General features: G+C 56.8%; 2 protein-coding genes across 3 annotated transcripts; one reads left to right on the top strand and one right to left on the bottom strand.

The window, feature by feature from the left end:
- Positions 1 to 224: 224 nt before the first annotated feature.
- GPHA2 (glycoprotein hormone subunit alpha 2) lies at positions 225 to 3,407 on the top strand. Its single transcript, XM_047775341.1, has 4 exons — positions 225 to 2,106; positions 2,493 to 2,595; positions 2,755 to 2,939; positions 3,048 to 3,407. The coding sequence occupies exons 1-4, from the start codon at positions 2,011 to 2,013 to the stop codon at positions 3,147 to 3,149; spliced, it is 486 nt and encodes a 161-aa protein (XP_047631297.1). The 5' UTR covers positions 225 to 2,010; the 3' UTR covers positions 3,150 to 3,407.
- Positions 3,404 to 11,724, bottom strand: PPP2R5B (protein phosphatase 2 regulatory subunit B'beta). 2 transcript variants are annotated; one of them, XM_047775340.1, is made up of 14 exons: positions 11,346 to 11,724; positions 10,447 to 10,917; positions 9,436 to 9,632; positions 8,779 to 8,880; positions 8,526 to 8,618; positions 8,271 to 8,401; positions 7,071 to 7,130; positions 6,863 to 6,971; positions 6,297 to 6,350; positions 6,173 to 6,223; positions 5,932 to 6,051; positions 4,958 to 5,085; positions 4,590 to 4,691; positions 3,404 to 4,176 (listed from the first exon to the last, which is right to left on the bottom strand). In XM_047775340.1, the coding sequence occupies exons 2-14, from the start codon at positions 10,643 to 10,645 to the stop codon at positions 4,029 to 4,031; spliced, it is 1,494 nt and encodes a 497-aa protein (XP_047631296.1). In that variant the 5' UTR covers positions 10,646 to 10,917; positions 11,346 to 11,724; the 3' UTR covers positions 3,404 to 4,028. The 2 variants fall into 2 exon arrangements, with proteins under 2 accessions (XP_047631296.1, XP_047631295.1); XM_047775339.1 differs by having other exon boundaries at positions 10,447 to 10,923.
- Between the last annotated feature and the right edge of the window lie 4,957 nt (positions 11,725 to 16,681).

Raw genomic sequence — 16,681 nt, forward strand, 5'->3', positions numbered from 1 at the left:
CGGTCCCTGCCCTTGCTCAGTGGGTTAACGATCCGGCGTTGCCGTGAGCTGTGGTGTAGGTCGCAGACGCGGCTCGGATCCCGCGTTGCTGTGGCTCTGGCGTAGGCCGGTGGCTACAGCTGTGATTCGACCCCTAGCCTGGGAACCTCCATATGCCGCAGGAGCGGCCCAAAGAAAAAGACAAAAAGACAAAAAAAAAAAAAAAGAGAGTCCCTCACAAATATGGGATTCCAGAGGTCCACACTCTCCTGGTAAAGATGAATTAAAAAAAAAAAAAAAGAAATCATGTCTCCTCCATGCACCCACTTTGACCCCAAAGCGCTGTCTCTTGGTAGATAAATGCTTCTCACTTACCCACCCCTTTGGCTTTTGACAATAATGGAGATTAGTTTATTGGATTAACTGGAAGTCAGTGTAGGTTAGGGCCCTGGAGAAGACCAGGACATCCAGTCTGTCTTCATGTAACCCAAGGGCTGATGAGGAACAGACAGACTAGATTTGTGTTGTGTCGCCACCACAGAGGAGCACAATAATATACGGGAATTGAGGGCACTCATTTGAGCTCAGAACAGAGGAAACACTTTTTAACTGCAGAGATGTCCAGTATCTAATGGGCCACCTTGTAAGGTAATGAGCCTTTGTCACCGTGCCTAGTCTTTAAACAGAGCCGATTATCTGTCAGATGCTGAAAGTTTCCCCAGTAAGTGGGAAAGCTGGGGCTAGATTGCTGAGGTCCCTTGGAGACCCCTTGTTCTGATGCCCTTCCCTTGGGTGGGGAGGGAAGAGCTGGGCTTGCTGAAGGTCCCGGGACCTGAGGGGAAGAGGGCTGAGGGGGAAGCATGGTGTGTGAGGACCAGAGGGCTAGGGACAGGTTGTGTCTGCAGCCTTTGCCCGGCTTTCCCAAACACAGCCTCCTTCCGAAGCTGTTGAAAGGCACAGCTCCAGAATCTAGAGAGCTGAATGCCATTCGGACTGACGAACTTACAGTGAAGCCTTGGCCAAGTCAGTTTCCTTTCTGGTTCTTATTTTCTCCTCTGGAAAATGAAGGGGTAGGATTTGATGAGCTCTCAAGTGTCTTCCCGCCCTGGCAGCCTGTGTGGTTGGCTCCAGCACCCTGAGAAGGTCAGTGAGGCAGTGGCCCTAGGGCGTGTGGGCCAGAACCACCACCGGCGTCCTTGGATCTCCTCCCTGCCCCAGCCCCCGTGGCTCCTGCTGACCAGGGGTCTTCTTCTAATTTGCCCTGTTCTTGCCCCAAGTATAATTTAGCACCATGCATGAACAGTAAGAGATTGGCTTTTCAAATCTGCCCCGGCATGAACTAGCTGTGTGACCTTTAGTCACTTTCCTTCTCTGAGCCTCAGTTGCCTCACCAGTAAAACCAGAGCCAGGGCTGGACTCAATGATCAGGTTTTCTGGGGTCGCCAGCTTCACGCTCTTCCAGGAGTCAAGTCCCTGTTATTCCAGGGATTAGCAGGAGCCCCACTCTGTAGCTGACCCCCAGGATGAGAAATCACCCACTTGACAGTGAAAATGAAGCTCTGAAACGGACTTGGGAACCCCCATTTTTCCCTGGCTCTGCCACCAAGCGTCTCAGGAGACCCCCACTATCACTTCTCCTGTCCATAAGGAACTCCTGTCCACGCTCTCCTTTGCAGTGGGTGAGAGGCAATGGTGAGTTCAATAGTTTAAGGTTGGGCTGGCAAAGCCCTAAACAGAAATGTCCTGCCTAAAGTCACACAGCAGAGAACCCAGGTGGCCACAACACAGCCCAGTATGGAGCCGTCTCGCCCCACCTGCACACACGCTGCCCTCTCCCGGCTCCTGGTCTTTCTCTACGCCTCACCTCCCCAGCCCGGGGCGCAGGCTGCTTTCGGACAGGAGGGCAGCAGAATCCGTCCGCCCTCTGAGGACCACACCTCAGAGAAGAGCAGGATTTCCCAGGTGGTTTTGCTGTGAGGCTTCAGCAGAGGCAGGCCTGAAAGCCGATCTCCGAGAGGGCGTGGCTGCAGAATGCTGGCAAATAAAAACTGGGAGAGCCTCGCGGCTGGAGACCACAGGAGGCAAGAGGAGCCACTCCAGCCACTCAGTTCCTGGGCCTTGGAAGCGGTGAGCTCACTGAGGCAGGAAGAGCCCCGGTAGGGCCCGGGGACTGCAGATCAGGGTCCTGCAGACCGGCGTGGGGCAGATGGAGGGAGGCAGAGGTTTGTGCTCCAGATGGTGGAGGAAATTCCAGGGGAGCATCACCGCAGTGGGCTGACACACAAGTCACGCTGAGACAGCTGCTCACCCTCACACGCATCCGGAGAGACTCACTGGCAGACACGCACATGCACAAGCACACGCACCCAAAGGCAGATGCCAGGAAAAGACAGCCCTCTCCGCATGCCTTGCCCCGTCGGAGACCAGCCTAGCCCTGGCTCCGCCAACTTAAAGCCCTCGCCCTCCCCCCTGCTCACTCCTCTAGAGACATCTGTCTACCCACTGTGTTTCAGATGCCCATGGCCTCCCCCCAAACCCTGCTCCTCTGCCTGCTGGTCCTGGCAATCCCTGAAGGCCAGGGTCAGCAGGCAGCCATCCCAGGCTGCCACTTGCACCGTAAGTAACCCTGGGAGCAGAGAGCTGGGTGGGAGCAAAGCTCTGATGGACTGGACCGAGGGGCGGGCGGCACCCTGGAGGACCCGGTGAGGCTCAGGCAACAGGAGCTGAGTGAGCCTTCGCAAAGGCACCATCTACCGCCCACCTTTCTCCTTCCAGCCTTCAACGTGACCGTGCGAAGTGACCGCCAAGGCACCTGCCAGGGCTCCCATGTGGCACAGGCCTGTGTGGGCCACTGTGAGTCCAGTGCCTTCCCGTCCCGGTACTCCGTGCTGGTGGCCAGCGGCTATCGACACAACATCACCTCCGTCTCTCAGTGCTGCACCATCAGCAGCCTGAGGAAGGTGAGGGGGCCGAGCCCAGCCGGGGCCCACTTCGGGAGGGGAGTGAGGAGATGGGGATGGGAGGTGGCCCGCGGAACGGGGCTGGAACAGACGCTGCCTCTCCCACAGGTGAAGGTGCAGCTGCACTGTGGGGGGGACCGGAGGGAGGAGCTGGAGATCTTCACGGCCAGGGCCTGCCAGTGCGACATGTGTCGCCTCTCACGCTACTAGCCCATCCTCCCCCAGCCCTTCCCTTGGTCTGACGGTTTAACGCTGGAGTACATCCTACAAGTCTATTATATCCCGAGGACGTAATATATATCCTCACTAAGGACAACAGCTCCAGCCCTGTTAGAAAATCCTGTGACTCTCCCCTCCTGGGAAGAGGGGGCTGTCTGTCTCTTCTCCACCTCCGCCTGTCTTTCTAACCAGTCCTTCATTTCACTTCCTTCCCTGTCCCTACCCCTAAATAAAACAAGCAGATCTCGAGTTTCTCTCTTTATTAAATCTACCCCCAGCCAGGGAAAGGGGAGACCGTGGTTACTGTGACCCCCCCCTTGCCCCAGGACACGGGGAATCTTCTGTCTGTGCCCTCACCCCTCCCCCTGCCCAATAAATAAAAAGGGGACAAGGATGTACAGGGCAAGGGAAGGGAGGGAAGGAGGGTGCCCCAGGCCCAGGAGAATGTCTGTGTTGCAGGTGAGCTGGGGGAGAATAAATAGACCATGGATCCCATGGTGGGGTGAGGAAGGACCTCGCGCTGGCACAAGGCGGGGCAGGCAAGGGGCTGAGTCCCCTTGCCTTAGGCTGGGAGCAGGGGGTGGGAACCTGCCTGCAGTTCTGGAGCCCAGCTTTGTGGGGCAGAGGCAGATCCCCCATGGCAGCTTCCTGGTCAAGCTTGCCCTGGTCAAATCTTGCCAGGAGGGCCTGAGAGTTCTGTGGCCAGGACCACCATCTCTCCTCTCTCCCCCCAGCGGAAACTGCCCACACGGGGCCAGGCGAGCCCACTCGGGCAAGGCCAGGAGCAGCTTTGTATCTCTCTGGGCCCCTGCGCAGAAGGGAGGAGGGAGGGCTGATCGCGCTGGGGCTAGCTCCTCCCTCCCGGGGTCTCTAGCTCTGACCTCCACTGGTGGCCACCGGGGGTGTAGGCCGCTGGAGCGGGGCCTCTTTGGCCCCCTGGGTCCCCTGTAACCGGCGTAGCCGTAGCTCCTCCAGGCCTTGCCACAGCTCCTGACGTTCCCGAGCCTTCTGCTGCTCCCTGTGGAGAAAGGGTGAGTCAGTTCCCCCACGAGGGCCCCTCCTACAGTCCAGCCTCCCTCACCACCACCCCACCTGCGAAGGAACTGCTGGGACCCTTCCACTCAGGGGAGACAGCACGAAGGGCGGTCTGGTCCCACCCGTGGTTGTGGAGCCGCAGGACCTGCCGGGCCCTGAGGGGCCCCAGCTGAAGGGCAGGAAGCTCCACTCCTGGAAGGAGTGCCGGCAGGCCTAGTGGAGGCTGCAGCGCCAAGTCGCCTCGGATGGCCCCATGCTTGGCAGGAACCCAGGGAGCGACTTTAAACATCGGATCAGAGGGGACGTGGGTGTCCGCTCAGGTTCCCTCCGACCATCAGGAACGGCTTCCTTTCTGCTCTTCTCCCCCCGCCCCAGGCCCAGCTCCCCAGCACTCACTGCTGCTTTTCCAGCTTGTAGGAGGCTGTGAGCTCATCAAACAGCTTCCCATTCATCTCCATGAAGGTCTTGAGCACATTGTAGATCAGAGATACGATGGTTCTTGGCAGGGTCCACGGAGGGGGTGAGAAATGGGAGCAAGTTTAGCCAGGCCCCACCGCCCTCTCCGGCGTTCTGCTGATCCCTGTGTCCCAAACACGGCATGCAGCCCTGAACAGCACAAGCACTGCCCTCTTCCTGCCCCTTCTGCCACCCTTCTGCCACCTTCGATGCCCTCCCTGATCCTCCCCAGCTCGGAAGGATCCCAGGTCCGGACCAGCCAGCCCTGCCCCAGCTTCTGCGGGTTGGGTCAAGTCCTGGGCACTCACTGATTCCAGTGCTCCTTGGAGACTTGGTAGAGGGTCCCAAACACAGCAGGCAGCACAGTATGGCAGTTGTCCTCAATGAGGCTCAGGATATACTCATTGTTCCAGAAATACAGAGCCCGCTCTGCAACCTGGGGCAGCGAGATGGTAGAGCAAGCACCTGGCAGTGGCCTCCCTGATACACGTGCCAGGTCTGGTATCCATTTCCAACCCCCAAATCCAGGGCGCCCTGCCCTCCACACACCCCCACTTCAGGGCTCATGTGACCCACTGGGGGAAGCTATACGCAGGCTGGGGAAAAGGGCATGGGATTTGGAGTCCAAGGCTCAGGAGTGCATCCTGAATCCACCACAGGGGCCACATGAACTTGGGCAAGGCATTTAACCCTTGGGCCTGTTTTCAAAGCTGTAAAGTGGGGCTAGCAATAGCTACCTTCATCCGACTATTTTAAGAATCACATGAGGCATTTAGGAAACAGAGGTGCCCGTCACGGGGAGGAAAAACCGACAACCACCAGGTTACAGCTCATGACAACGAGAGACGAGGAGAACGCCGGTCACAGCCAGCCTGGGTGGTGTGGGGAAACCTCGCTGAGCTCCGAAGGGGAGCTCGTGAATCCGAGTCCCCTAAGAATGGGGGAAAGTGATGACAATCACCTGCCCCATGCATGACACCCACTTCAGCTGCCCAAATGCACCCATGCCACCATCTCTGCAGCGCCCCGCACCGCCCTGTGAAGAGACCACAGTCGGCCCATTCCGCAGACGAGGAAGCTTAATCAGACTCAGTGCGGCGAAGTGATTTGCTCAAGCCTCCTCAGGCAGTGGGAGGCACAGCTGAGGCCTGACCCCAGGTCCCTTGACCCCAAATCCAGCAGGTCCTCAATACCAGACCCAGGAAGATCCAGAGGAGAAATGGAGCATAGAGGAAGCCATGCTAGTGCCAACCATGCCGTGGCCCCTACTCCTCCCCCGTACCTGGAAATGGGGGCTGGACACACAGCGAGCCACCTGCTTGAAGAGGGGCTCCTGGATCTTCACGAACTGGGAGGGCTCGATGACATCCAGAATCTCTTCCATCTCCCCCAGAAACATCACCTGGGTGGGGGGCAGAGACACAGGGGCAGCAGTTCCCGTCTCCGCCGACACACATCTGACTGCCCCCTGGAAGCTGAGCCCCCCCACCTCCCTCTGCTGACAGCCAGGCCCTGCTTCATACCTCCTTCTGGGTACAGGTTTTGGGCCAGTACTTGAGCAGTCCCCGGATGACCTGCGGGAGGCGAGGCAGGAAGGAGTCAGACCTGTGGGGGCGGGGGCCTGCCCGTGCCCCCAGAGGTACTCACATGCTCTGTCAAGGTGGCATCCTTCTCCAGGAACTGCACCACACAGTATGCCAGCTGCAGGGGGCACAGGCAGAGAGAAAGGCGACAGGGGTCAGGAGGGGACCAGGACAGGGTGCCAGACGTTTGCTCATTCACTGTGAGCAATGGTCAGTAAATGCTCTCACTCACCGAGCATTTACTGACCTAGGGTGTGGCAGGCACCATGTTTAGTGCGCAGGGACACAGCAATGATCTCAGGGGAAACACTCAGAAAACTAGTCCTCGTAGTTTTAGAAAAGGTTCCCCTATCGCAATCTGTATCGTGATCTGCACGAATTGTGAAGAACTGAGGGAGGGGGCTGGCAGGTCTTCAGAGAGCTGATGTCTGAGATGGGCCTTAGAGGGTCACGGGGGTTCGCTAAGGTAGATGGAACAGAATCAGTCAAGAAAGCGGGGAGGGAGGACCCCATGAGTTCCTGCTTTAATGTGGCTGCAGTCAGAGTGTCAGGCTGACCCTACAGGCCAGGGTGGGTGCCCTGACTCTGTCAGGAGCTCCCTGCTACGGCAGGGCCAGGCCTGCATCTTACCTGGGCGTGAAAGACAGACAGCGACTTGACCGAGTGCAGGGGAATCAGGACCCGAACCAGGAACTGCTTGTGCTCGGTCTTCAGGGGCAGCGCAAAGCCATTGATGATGCTGAGAAGGGGGCAGGAGAGATGAGGAGGATTGAGAGGACCAGGCCTCAGGGTCCCCTCCCAAGTCCCGCTGCTCCAGCTGAGGCCCAGGGAGAGTCACCTTCCTAAGATCTCCAGCAGCTCAGCCACGCCATTGAAGTGTTCAAGTTCATAGATGAACCTTCGAGAGGAAGAGAAAGACACGGAGAGGCTCAAGGCTACTGGAGCAGGCCCAGCCCCCCTCAGCCATCCCGCCTGCCCACCCCGACCCTCCGCATCAATCCGGCTCTCTCCCAACCCGGAGGCCGTGCTCCCTTCCCAACACCCCACACCAGGCCCCACTTCAAGATCCACACCCACCGCTGTATCAGCTTTCTCAGCCCCGCCACCTGTGCCACTCTGGGTCCCAGCTCAAAGTTCTTTTCTATGAAGCATTCCACCTCATCTCCTCCTGCTCCAGACGCTACCCATCATGAGCCGGTGCCCATCCAGGCACCCACCCTGACCTGCTCTTCATGACAACCACCCAAAAGAATGACAAACACTTAGAGCATCTATTCTGTGCTATGTATTCCTCACAATTACCCCAGGAGGTGGTGCTTATTCAACCCATTAACAGATGAAGGAATCAAGGCTCAGTTCAATGAAACATGCTTCAAAGTTAATAAGCAGGAGCTCTAATAGACTCTGAGCTCCTGGAGAACAGGGATCATGCCTCACCTACTCGGGAGCTACCAACGATACCCGCTAATGTTTCAGAGTTCCAGCCTTGGTTCAGGAGTATACTGAGCGCCTTGCAGGCACTGCGTCATTTCGTCTCGATGGCTATCCCTGCGTTCGTATAGCTACCATTCCCATTCTAGAGCTGAAGGAACTAGGAGAAAACTTAAATAACTTGCCCAAGTTCACCCAAATTTTTGACCCAAACTCAAACAGAGGTCATCTAGCTCAAGAGCCAGTCTCAGCTACCAGGCCATACGGGTCCCTGATGCCCAGTGAGCACTGGTGCTCACTACACATTTGCAGGAAGAATCTCTCTCTTTGGGCCTTTGTGGTTTGGTACAGCAAGGATCAAAAAATTTAGATCCTGGGTTCCCTGAACAGACCTAGTCCCTGCAAACTACTTCATCTCTTGGCCTCCGTTTCCTCATCTGGAAATAAATACCCTTTCTCTCCTGATCTCACAGGATTTGTATGAGCAATATTATGCAATATGTTGCCAAGGAAAACTCAATAAACCAGAGTTCCATAAGGCCCCCCCGAACCCACAGCTCTCTCCCTCCCTCCCCAGGTGTCAGCCGGGCAGGCAGAGGGCACCCACCGGAGGAAGATGTGGCTGCACTGTTTGCGGATGTAGGCCCGGAGCCCCAGGAACTTGCCGTAGACCCGATGCAAGATGGTCTTGAGGTACTCGCGCTCCCGGGGGTCCTCGCTATCAAACAGCTCCAGGAGCTGTGGGACCCGGGGTCCGGGGTTAGGAAAAGGCCAGGCCAGAGGGCTTCTGTCCTCTCCCCTCACTCCTAAGACAACCTGTCCCTGCCCCGTGACACCACCCGGCCAGGGCTTCCCACTTCACCATCAGGACAAACTTTTGATCCACGTATCTCTTGGCCACGGAGGGCTGGAAGTCTGGGCTCTCCAAGAAACGCAGGAAAAACTCATAGACCAGCTGGGGGAGGGGACAGACAAAAAGGTGAGTTCGGGATCAGCCTCCCCCATTCACCCTGCCCTCTGGCCCTCATCCAACAGTCCAGGACCTCAGCAGACCCTCTACCCTCTCCTCAGATCTCTTCTGAAACTCAGATCCCCGTCTTCCCCCAGCATCATACCTGAAGATGTGGCCATGAAGGCTCAAGGTTAGGCTCATCCTCTTCAGGGTCAAATTCAGGGTTCTCACTGGGTGGCAGGGTCCGGAAGATATTCACTGAGATCTGAGGGGCAGAGTCGGGGTTCTTTAAGGAAGAGCCCTTTGAGGCAGATGCCAAGACATTCCTCACTCAAAGCTGCATGGGCCTTGGCACCTGCCACAGCAAGAGACTCACAGCTTGGCGATCTCTGCCTGAACACCTAGTTCATGGAAGGCCTGGGCCAGGGGCTGGGGACCCAGGGAGGACGAGACACATCCCTGCCCCTCTGTGGGGTGCTGTCCACCAGGGAGGACTAGATGGAAAGCGCTAAGGTCTACGGACACTCTAAGCAGCGGAAGGGAGCTTCCTAGCTTGGGCACTGAGAGGCTTCATGGAAGAGGCAGGAACTGAGCCCGGCCATGGCAGTAAGACGTGGAGGACGTGCTGGAGGAGAGTAGAAGTCAAAGTGCAAGGCAGGACAAGCCCAGGAGGCACAGAGTGACCTACGCTGGCTGGTGCTGGGCAGCTGTGGGGCTGGGATGGGCAGGGAGGCAGGAAGATGTGGGCCTTGAGGTTTTCTATTCCCTGGGGCCAGCAGCGGGGTTCCTGTGCCCGCCAAGGCCTCCCCAGAGGACTCACCATGCGGATGATGTCTGGGTAGACGGGCTCAATGAGGACTCCCCGGGTGCTCCCCACACACTCCACTAGCTCATTGAGCGCCGCCCTCTTCACCTCCTTCCCCTTCAGGTCAGCCACACAGTCCAAGAAGTCAAACATCACCCCACACTGGGCCAGCTTCCGGCTCAGCAGCTCATGCAGCTCAGAAGCTGGCACATCTGGGAGGAAGGAGGAGGCTGAGCCCGGGCTCCAGCTGCCACAGCTCTGGGCAGGGGTGCGCCCTCCTCATCCCTAGGGCAGCCTCCTCTACCCCCAGACCCCACGTTTTGTGCCATGCCCCACTCCCTGTGGAGAGCAAACAACTTCTGTCCCATCCTCTGTTCTTGGGAAGTAAAGGAGCTTCATTTACTTCCTCCCAACCTAGGCTCAGAGAACCTGATGGCCTGAATTTGAAGCAAGGTAACAGACCCTGGATGTCCGGGCTTTCCACAGGTGCCCCAAACAGCCACTGCCTCCCTCTTATAGGTGGCACTCTGTTCTAAGAGCGAGAAGTGGGGAGAAGGGCCAGGATGGAGGATCTCTGGGGCCCCCTTTGCCTCAGCCAGTTGGGTCCTGTAGCCAAGAGGTGGGGGGACCACACGGTGATTGCAGGGAGCCAGGCTAAGCACCTGCTCCAGGACCCTGGCAGCAGCTGGGCTGCTAGTGGCCTCCTGGAACCCAGGCTGTAGGCCCCACCCTTGGCCCTGGTCTGCCCCCCAGGGTGGCGCCACCTCCAGATGCCCCACCTCCAGATGCCCCACCTCCAAGGATGACAGGCCAGTCAGGCCATGCGTCAGCAGAGAGGGCTAGAGGGCTGGGGGGTGGGGGTCAGCTCAGATGCTAGAGTCCCTCACTGGGAAGGTGCCATTCAGATTCCCTCTGATCACAGCTGCCAGCTGCTTCTACCACCCCATTCCCCCACCCCGAGGGCTCGCATGCACCACCCCCCACCCCCAGGTCGCAGGTACTCTCGCAGCCAGCAGCCAGGCTCACCTTTGAGCAGGGGCAGTGGAGTGAGTTCTTGCTGGTTGCTCTGATAGCGGAACTGAGAAGAGCTATGGGACCGCCGGGGCCGGGCCCTGCGGAGGGAACGGCGGGAGAAGCCGTCCACCTTGTCGGGTGGGGGCACAGGGGACAGCCCTGGGGAAGAGGGGCTGGTGGGGGTGCTCGCAGGGGGCAGCTTCGTCTCCATGGCGGCCAGGCGGCAGGTCAAGCATTCAGCGCCCCTGAGGTTCCCTCTGGGCCCAGAGGATGCTGAGTGAGGCTGGGCTGACTAACTTGGGTCCATCCTGTGTGGTGGGTGGGGGGGGCCACAACCACAGTCCTGGGCCCCCCCCCCAAGGGCCTTCGGCAACTGCCCAGTTCTGGGGGACAAGCGCGGTAGAGAGGAGGATGGCTCAGGTTTCAGGATCTTCCTGGGGGTCCCTGGGGGTCCGAGGAGTCAGTCCACTTAGGGTTCCCACCCTGGCTCTTTCGAAGAAGTCAGGGCAGAGCAGTTGGCAAGAAAGAGACAGAGAGAGCCCATCAGTTCTTTCAGGACAGCGTGTGGGGCTGCTGCTCAGTGTCCAGGTCCTCTTCCCTGCAAACCTTGCTCAGACCCTAAGCAGAGGTACAGCCCACTCCCCGAGGGGACCCGTCCCTCCCTTCTCCCAGACCAAAAGGCCCCTGGCTCCAAAACAACCCCACTCGAAATAGGGCCTCTCCCCTAAGCCAGACCCTACCTAGAATGGGACCCGGTTCCTGCTCCACTAATCCGGGTCACCAGGGACTTCCCCAAGAATGGGAGCCGGGTGCCCATGCCACCTCCTTCCTAAAACCCGGCACCCTCCCCCACCTCGGCTTCTTCTTCACCCCCAAATCTCATCTGGACCCCGGGTGGCGGGGACACTCACTTCTCAGAAGCCCAGACTTTGGTCGCCGACCCCCCCTTCCCCCCCCCTGAACTGCGGGTGGGGCGGGGAGCGGCTGTTCAGGGCCCCTTCGCAGCGGTTCGGTTCGGGGCGCTGGCGCTGGGCGGCGGCGCTCCTGGGTTCTCTCTCCGGTTCCGGGGGGGCCGGGGCATACCCCTAACTCAGCCCCGGGTCGGGGCGCGGGCGCCTGGGGGCTCGCTGGCCGAGGCAGCGCGCAGACCTCTCCTTAAGTCGTGGGACCCGACCCGCGCGGCACCGCGGGAGCCCTGGCTCTGTGCGCACCGGCACCCGCCGCCCAGCTGCTCACGATGACATCAAGTCACCTCCCCCAGTCGGCCCGCACATCCCCGCGGGTTTGGGGGGCGGGGGGGGGGGGGGCGCTGCGTCAGGAAGTTCCCGCCGGGGGCAGCTGGGAGATGTAGTCCCGACACCGCTTAAAGCGGGCGGGCTACCTGACCAAAGGGGTAATCCCTGCGGGCGCCCGGGCACCAGACTGAAGCAGAGCGGGATGGGTCCAACTGGGGCTGGGCTCCTGGGTTCTGGAAGGGAGACCGCAGGAGGAGAGAGGAAGACTCAGGAGTCTGCACCAAGAAGCTGCAGGTGATGCCAGGACTTTGGCAGGAAAGCGGCCCAATCTTATGTCGGGCTCAAAGATTGGGCCTGCCCCAGGCATTCCACCCCCCAGGGAGCTCCATCTTCCTCTCAGAAGGGCTGGACACTTCAAATGGTAGCAAACGGCATCGGACTGGTTAATAGTCTGCAGTGAGCCAGCGCCTGCTGGGAGGGGTGTGGTGCCCCCAAGCCTGCTGGGAAATGCAGTCCTTCCTCAGGCCTGCAGTCCCCCTCCCATCCCTTGCCGTCTAAGGTGACATCATACTCTGGGTTTAAAGGGCCAGCCTAGGAGCAGCAACCCATCAGAGCAGGAGGTGCTCCTTGGTGCTGTCACCCGACGACCCCAGGCAAGCTGGCCTCTCTGGATGGAACTCTCAGCCTTTAGGGCCCTAAGATGTGCTACGGGGGTCTCATGTCCAAAACCGGCCTGCAGGGTATCCAAGGCATGAGTGGAAGCCCATGAGTTTGGCATTCCTGCCAAAAGTTCCCAGCTTGCAGTCCTGGGCCCCCTTCCTAGCACCCTGGCCCCCAACATCCATCATTCCCCTGGACTCAGTTCCCTACACTTCGCTGTGAAATCCCCACGCGGAAGCTTGGCCTGGATGAACAACTGGTCTGCGGGAGCATCAGGAGTGGGCAGTGAGCCCTGGCAATGGAGTCGGGGAGGGGGCTGTGGCCCTCTTCAGGGTCTTCCTCACCCTGCCTTAGGCCTTGTTGACCGCTCAGTGCCCCTGTAGAACCACCCAGCCACCTTCTGGGCTGCAGAGGGAGGCTGGGTGCCCCAGAGATGCCCACCGGCTAGAGCCATAAACCAAAGGCCACACTTTAGCCAGGCTGAGATCCAGGACTGAACACTTTGCTCCACAGGCCTTGTCCCTCTGGCCTTTGGTGTCCTCATCTGTCAAATGAAAATTCACAATCTCCTTCTTGCCCACTTCCCAGGCTCAGGAGATGAAGACTCTCCCATGGCCCTGCAGAAAAAAGCGGGGCGTGGGGGTGGGGGGAGCAGGCCCACCAAGCCTTCTACAACCGGTCGAAGACCCTGAGGCCCAGAGAGGAAAAGTGCGTTGCCCAAGGTTATTAGCCTATCGTCAGAAGCTGGCACCACAGCCCAGGCCCCCACCTCCCAGCCTAAGTCAGGAGGACACCAGCTCCAGCTCCCCACCCCAGGTCCCCCGAGGACTAGCGCCCTGGACTCTTGAGGGTCTCCAGGCCAGGTTGGCCGTGGAGGGTGGGTGCTTTGTACAAAGGGCGAGCTCAGTTTGAGGACTGGGGCACGGAAGGTTGGAGGCCAGAGGTTAAAACTTCTTGGATCTGAAAATAGTTACAATGTTACATGAGGGGTGGAGAGTTGGGTTTTGTTTGTTTGTTTGTTTGTTTTTTAGGGTTGCACCTGCAGCATATGGAAGTTCCCAGGCTAGGGTTCAAATTGGAGCTGCACCTGCTGGCCTACACCACAGCCACGGCAAACATATCCAAACCGCGTCTTCAGCCTACAATGTGGCTCACGGCAACGCCGGATCCTTAACCCACAGAGTGAGGCTAGGGATCAAACCTGCATCTTCATGGTTACTAGTCGGGTTCATTACCACTGAGCCACAAATGGGAATTCTGAAAATTATTTTTGCAGTCATCTTTATTGAGATATCACTCACATTCCATAAAATTTACACATTTTGGTGTTATTGTTTAATGAGTATAAAATTTCCATTTTGCAAGATGAAAAAATTGAGGAGATTAGTTGCACAACAGTGTGAAAAAAAAAATATATATATATATATAATTTATTTATTTATTTTTAGGGCTGCATCTGTGGCATAGGGAAGTTTCCAGGCTAGGAGCTGAATCAGAGCTACAGCTGCCAACCTGAATCACAGCTACAGCAGCTAAGATCTGAGCTGCATTTGCAACCTACACCACAGCTCACAGCAGTACCAGATCCTTAACCCACTGAGCAGGGCCAGGGATGGAACCCACATCCTCATGGATACTAGTCGGGTTTGTTTCCACTGAGCCACAAAGGGAACTCAACGGTGTGAATATGCTTAACCCTACTGAATTGTACTTTTACAAATGGCTGAGACAGGAGCTCCCAGTGTGGCTCAGCAGTAACAAGACTGACTAGTATCCACGAGGAAGTGGGTTTGATCCCTGGCCCCACTCAGTGGGTTAAGGTTCCAGCGTTGCTGTGAGCTGTGGTGTAGGTGGCAGATACAGCTCTGATCTGGCGCTGTTGTGGCTGTGGTGTAGGCCAGTGTTGCAGCTCCAATTTGACCCCCAGCCTGGGAACTTCCATATGCTGAGGGTATGGCCCTGAAAAGAAAGAAAGGGGGAAAGAAAGAGAGAAAGAAAGCAGAAATGGCTAAGATGATAAAATTTATCATGTACACTTTACCATGATTCAGACAAAATGCAAAATCCAGGCCCTCCGCCGTCTCCAAGTGAAAAGCCGCAGCCCCCCCACACCTTCCATAATCACTTTTACGTCTATCCTGATCTCACTGAGGAAATTCCCAGAGGGGCTTCTCCTGGGTGGGCCATTCCTGGGGAAGGGAGAGAGCACGTGGTTTGCCTGATAAGTTTCTGTCTAATCGGATGTGGGGATACCCTCCGAGAAGCCCTACAAAGCCTGGCCTTCCCCCCTTTTCATTCTTTGAGGAGGAACCCCGGCCCTACGCTTCCCCAGACCCTTGAGTTCACTGAGATCCATGGTCCAGCGCCCAGAGCCAGTGTATCTGTTGCATTTCTGTGGCGTCCACCGCATGTTGTCTGGGGAGGTGGCAGGAAGGATCTTTCTATCCCTCTGAGACCTGTCTACTTTGCTGCTGTGACACAGACACTGCACTGTGTCCCGGCCACAGAGGGAATCAAGCTTAAGAGTCAACCCACAGGCACCCACTTCTGAGAGACAGATGTGGCCCCTAGTAAAGTTTTAATGAAAGATAGGACACGCGTGCCGCCTCAGGGGCAGGAAGCAAACCTAGGAAGCAGGCATCTCAGATTTGAGGTCTGGACATTGGAAATGGCCCCGTGTCCCCACCCCTTGTGTGTAGTGCTCTCAATTCCCACTGCTGGGGAGTGGTAGCTCCCTCCTAGACTGAATATAAGGACACTTTTTCCTAGACTCCAGAATCTGCCCTTCTAATCCCACTGCCTTTGGGAGGAGAAGTGATGCTTGTTCATTCACTTGCTCCACAGGCACCGAGGCACGCAGCCTCAGTATCCTTTCCTGTAAAACGGGGATGTTAATAGTGCCTCCTGGGAGATCCCTTCGCAGCACAGTGGTTACCAAACCCGACTAGGATCCATGAGGTTGCGGGTTCCATCCCTGGCCTTGCTCAGTGGGTTAAGGATCCAATGTTGCCGTGAGCTGTGGTGTAGGTCGCAGACACGGCTCGGATCTGTGGTGTAGGCCAGCAGGTGCAGCTCCGATTCAACCCCTAGCCTGGGAACCTCCATATGCCGCAGGTGCGGCCCTAAAAAGAAAAAGAAAAAAAATAGTGCCTCCCTATGAGCCTGTGTGGTAAAAAGCAGATGAGGTCATGCACATGGAGTGACACGTCCAGGGCCCAGGACAGCCCACAGGCTCCATTCATGATGTCTCTTATTTCTCCTAACTAATAAATACTCAGTGAACCCAACTCTGCCCCTGGCCTATCACAGGGGTCAGGCAGATCTCTTGATTCATTTCACAAGCATTTTCTGAGCAGCCATCCTATTAGCCAGGCTCCTAGGACAGGGGGGGTCTTAGCGTTTCCCACAATTCTCTGAGGCTGTTCCACAGTCTCTCCCAGGTAAGGAGCTGTCCCGCCTATGAGCCCAACCCCAGGTTAAGAGCGATTTAAAACAGGCTTACAACAGGAGCAGCTTAAATAAGACTTGCTTGAAGCCACACAGAGCTGGCACTGGAATCTTGATCCCTGCCCCTCAGGCCAGAGGGGCTGCCCTCGCTTCAGGCTGAATTTTGGCTTTAGACTGCAGTCCATCTCCCTGGTAAAGCTAAAATGGAATTATAATTCCATCTTCAGTCATCATGATGTTAGGGTCTTGTATGACCAAACTTGTGGAGCAGGGCTGGGCAAACTTTTTCTGTAAAGGACCAGAAAATAAATTATTAGGCTTTGTAGGCCTCTGTCTCAAGTACTCAACCCTGCTATGGTAAGAAAGGAGCCCTAGAGAATACTTATTCAAACAAGCACGGCTGTGTAACACTAAAACTTTATTTGTGGACACACTAGTGAAGTTCATATGATTTTCACATCATGAAATCTTACCCATTTGGGTTTTTTCCAACTCTTGGAATATGTAAAAACCATTCTTAGCTCAAGGGTGATACCAAACAATAAATCTCTGCTCAAGGGGGTTGGAATCCATCCTTTGTGTTTTGGTTTTTTGTTTTGTTTTGGGTTTGTTTGTGTTTTTTGTTTTTTGTTTTTGGCTGCTCCAGCAGAATGTGAAAGTTCCCCAGGCCAGGGATTGAACCAGCACCCCAGCAGTGACCCAAGCAATTACAGTGACAACACTGGATCCTTAACCTACTGCGGCACAAGAGAACTCCACTATTGAGTTTTAGGATTTGGGATGTAAAAAATTGTTGTTATTATTATTGTTGTTGTTGTTGCTGTTGTCGTTACAGGGAGGGGCCAGAGGCCTGGCCAACTACAGGGAGAAGGGATGATCAGTTAATCTGTCCCACATTTCAGGTG

Source organism: Phacochoerus africanus, chromosome 4 (genome assembly GCF_016906955.1).
Source record: "Phacochoerus africanus isolate WHEZ1 chromosome 4, ROS_Pafr_v1, whole genome shotgun sequence".
Taxonomy (NCBI): Eukaryota; Metazoa; Chordata; class Mammalia; order Artiodactyla; family Suidae; genus Phacochoerus; species Phacochoerus africanus.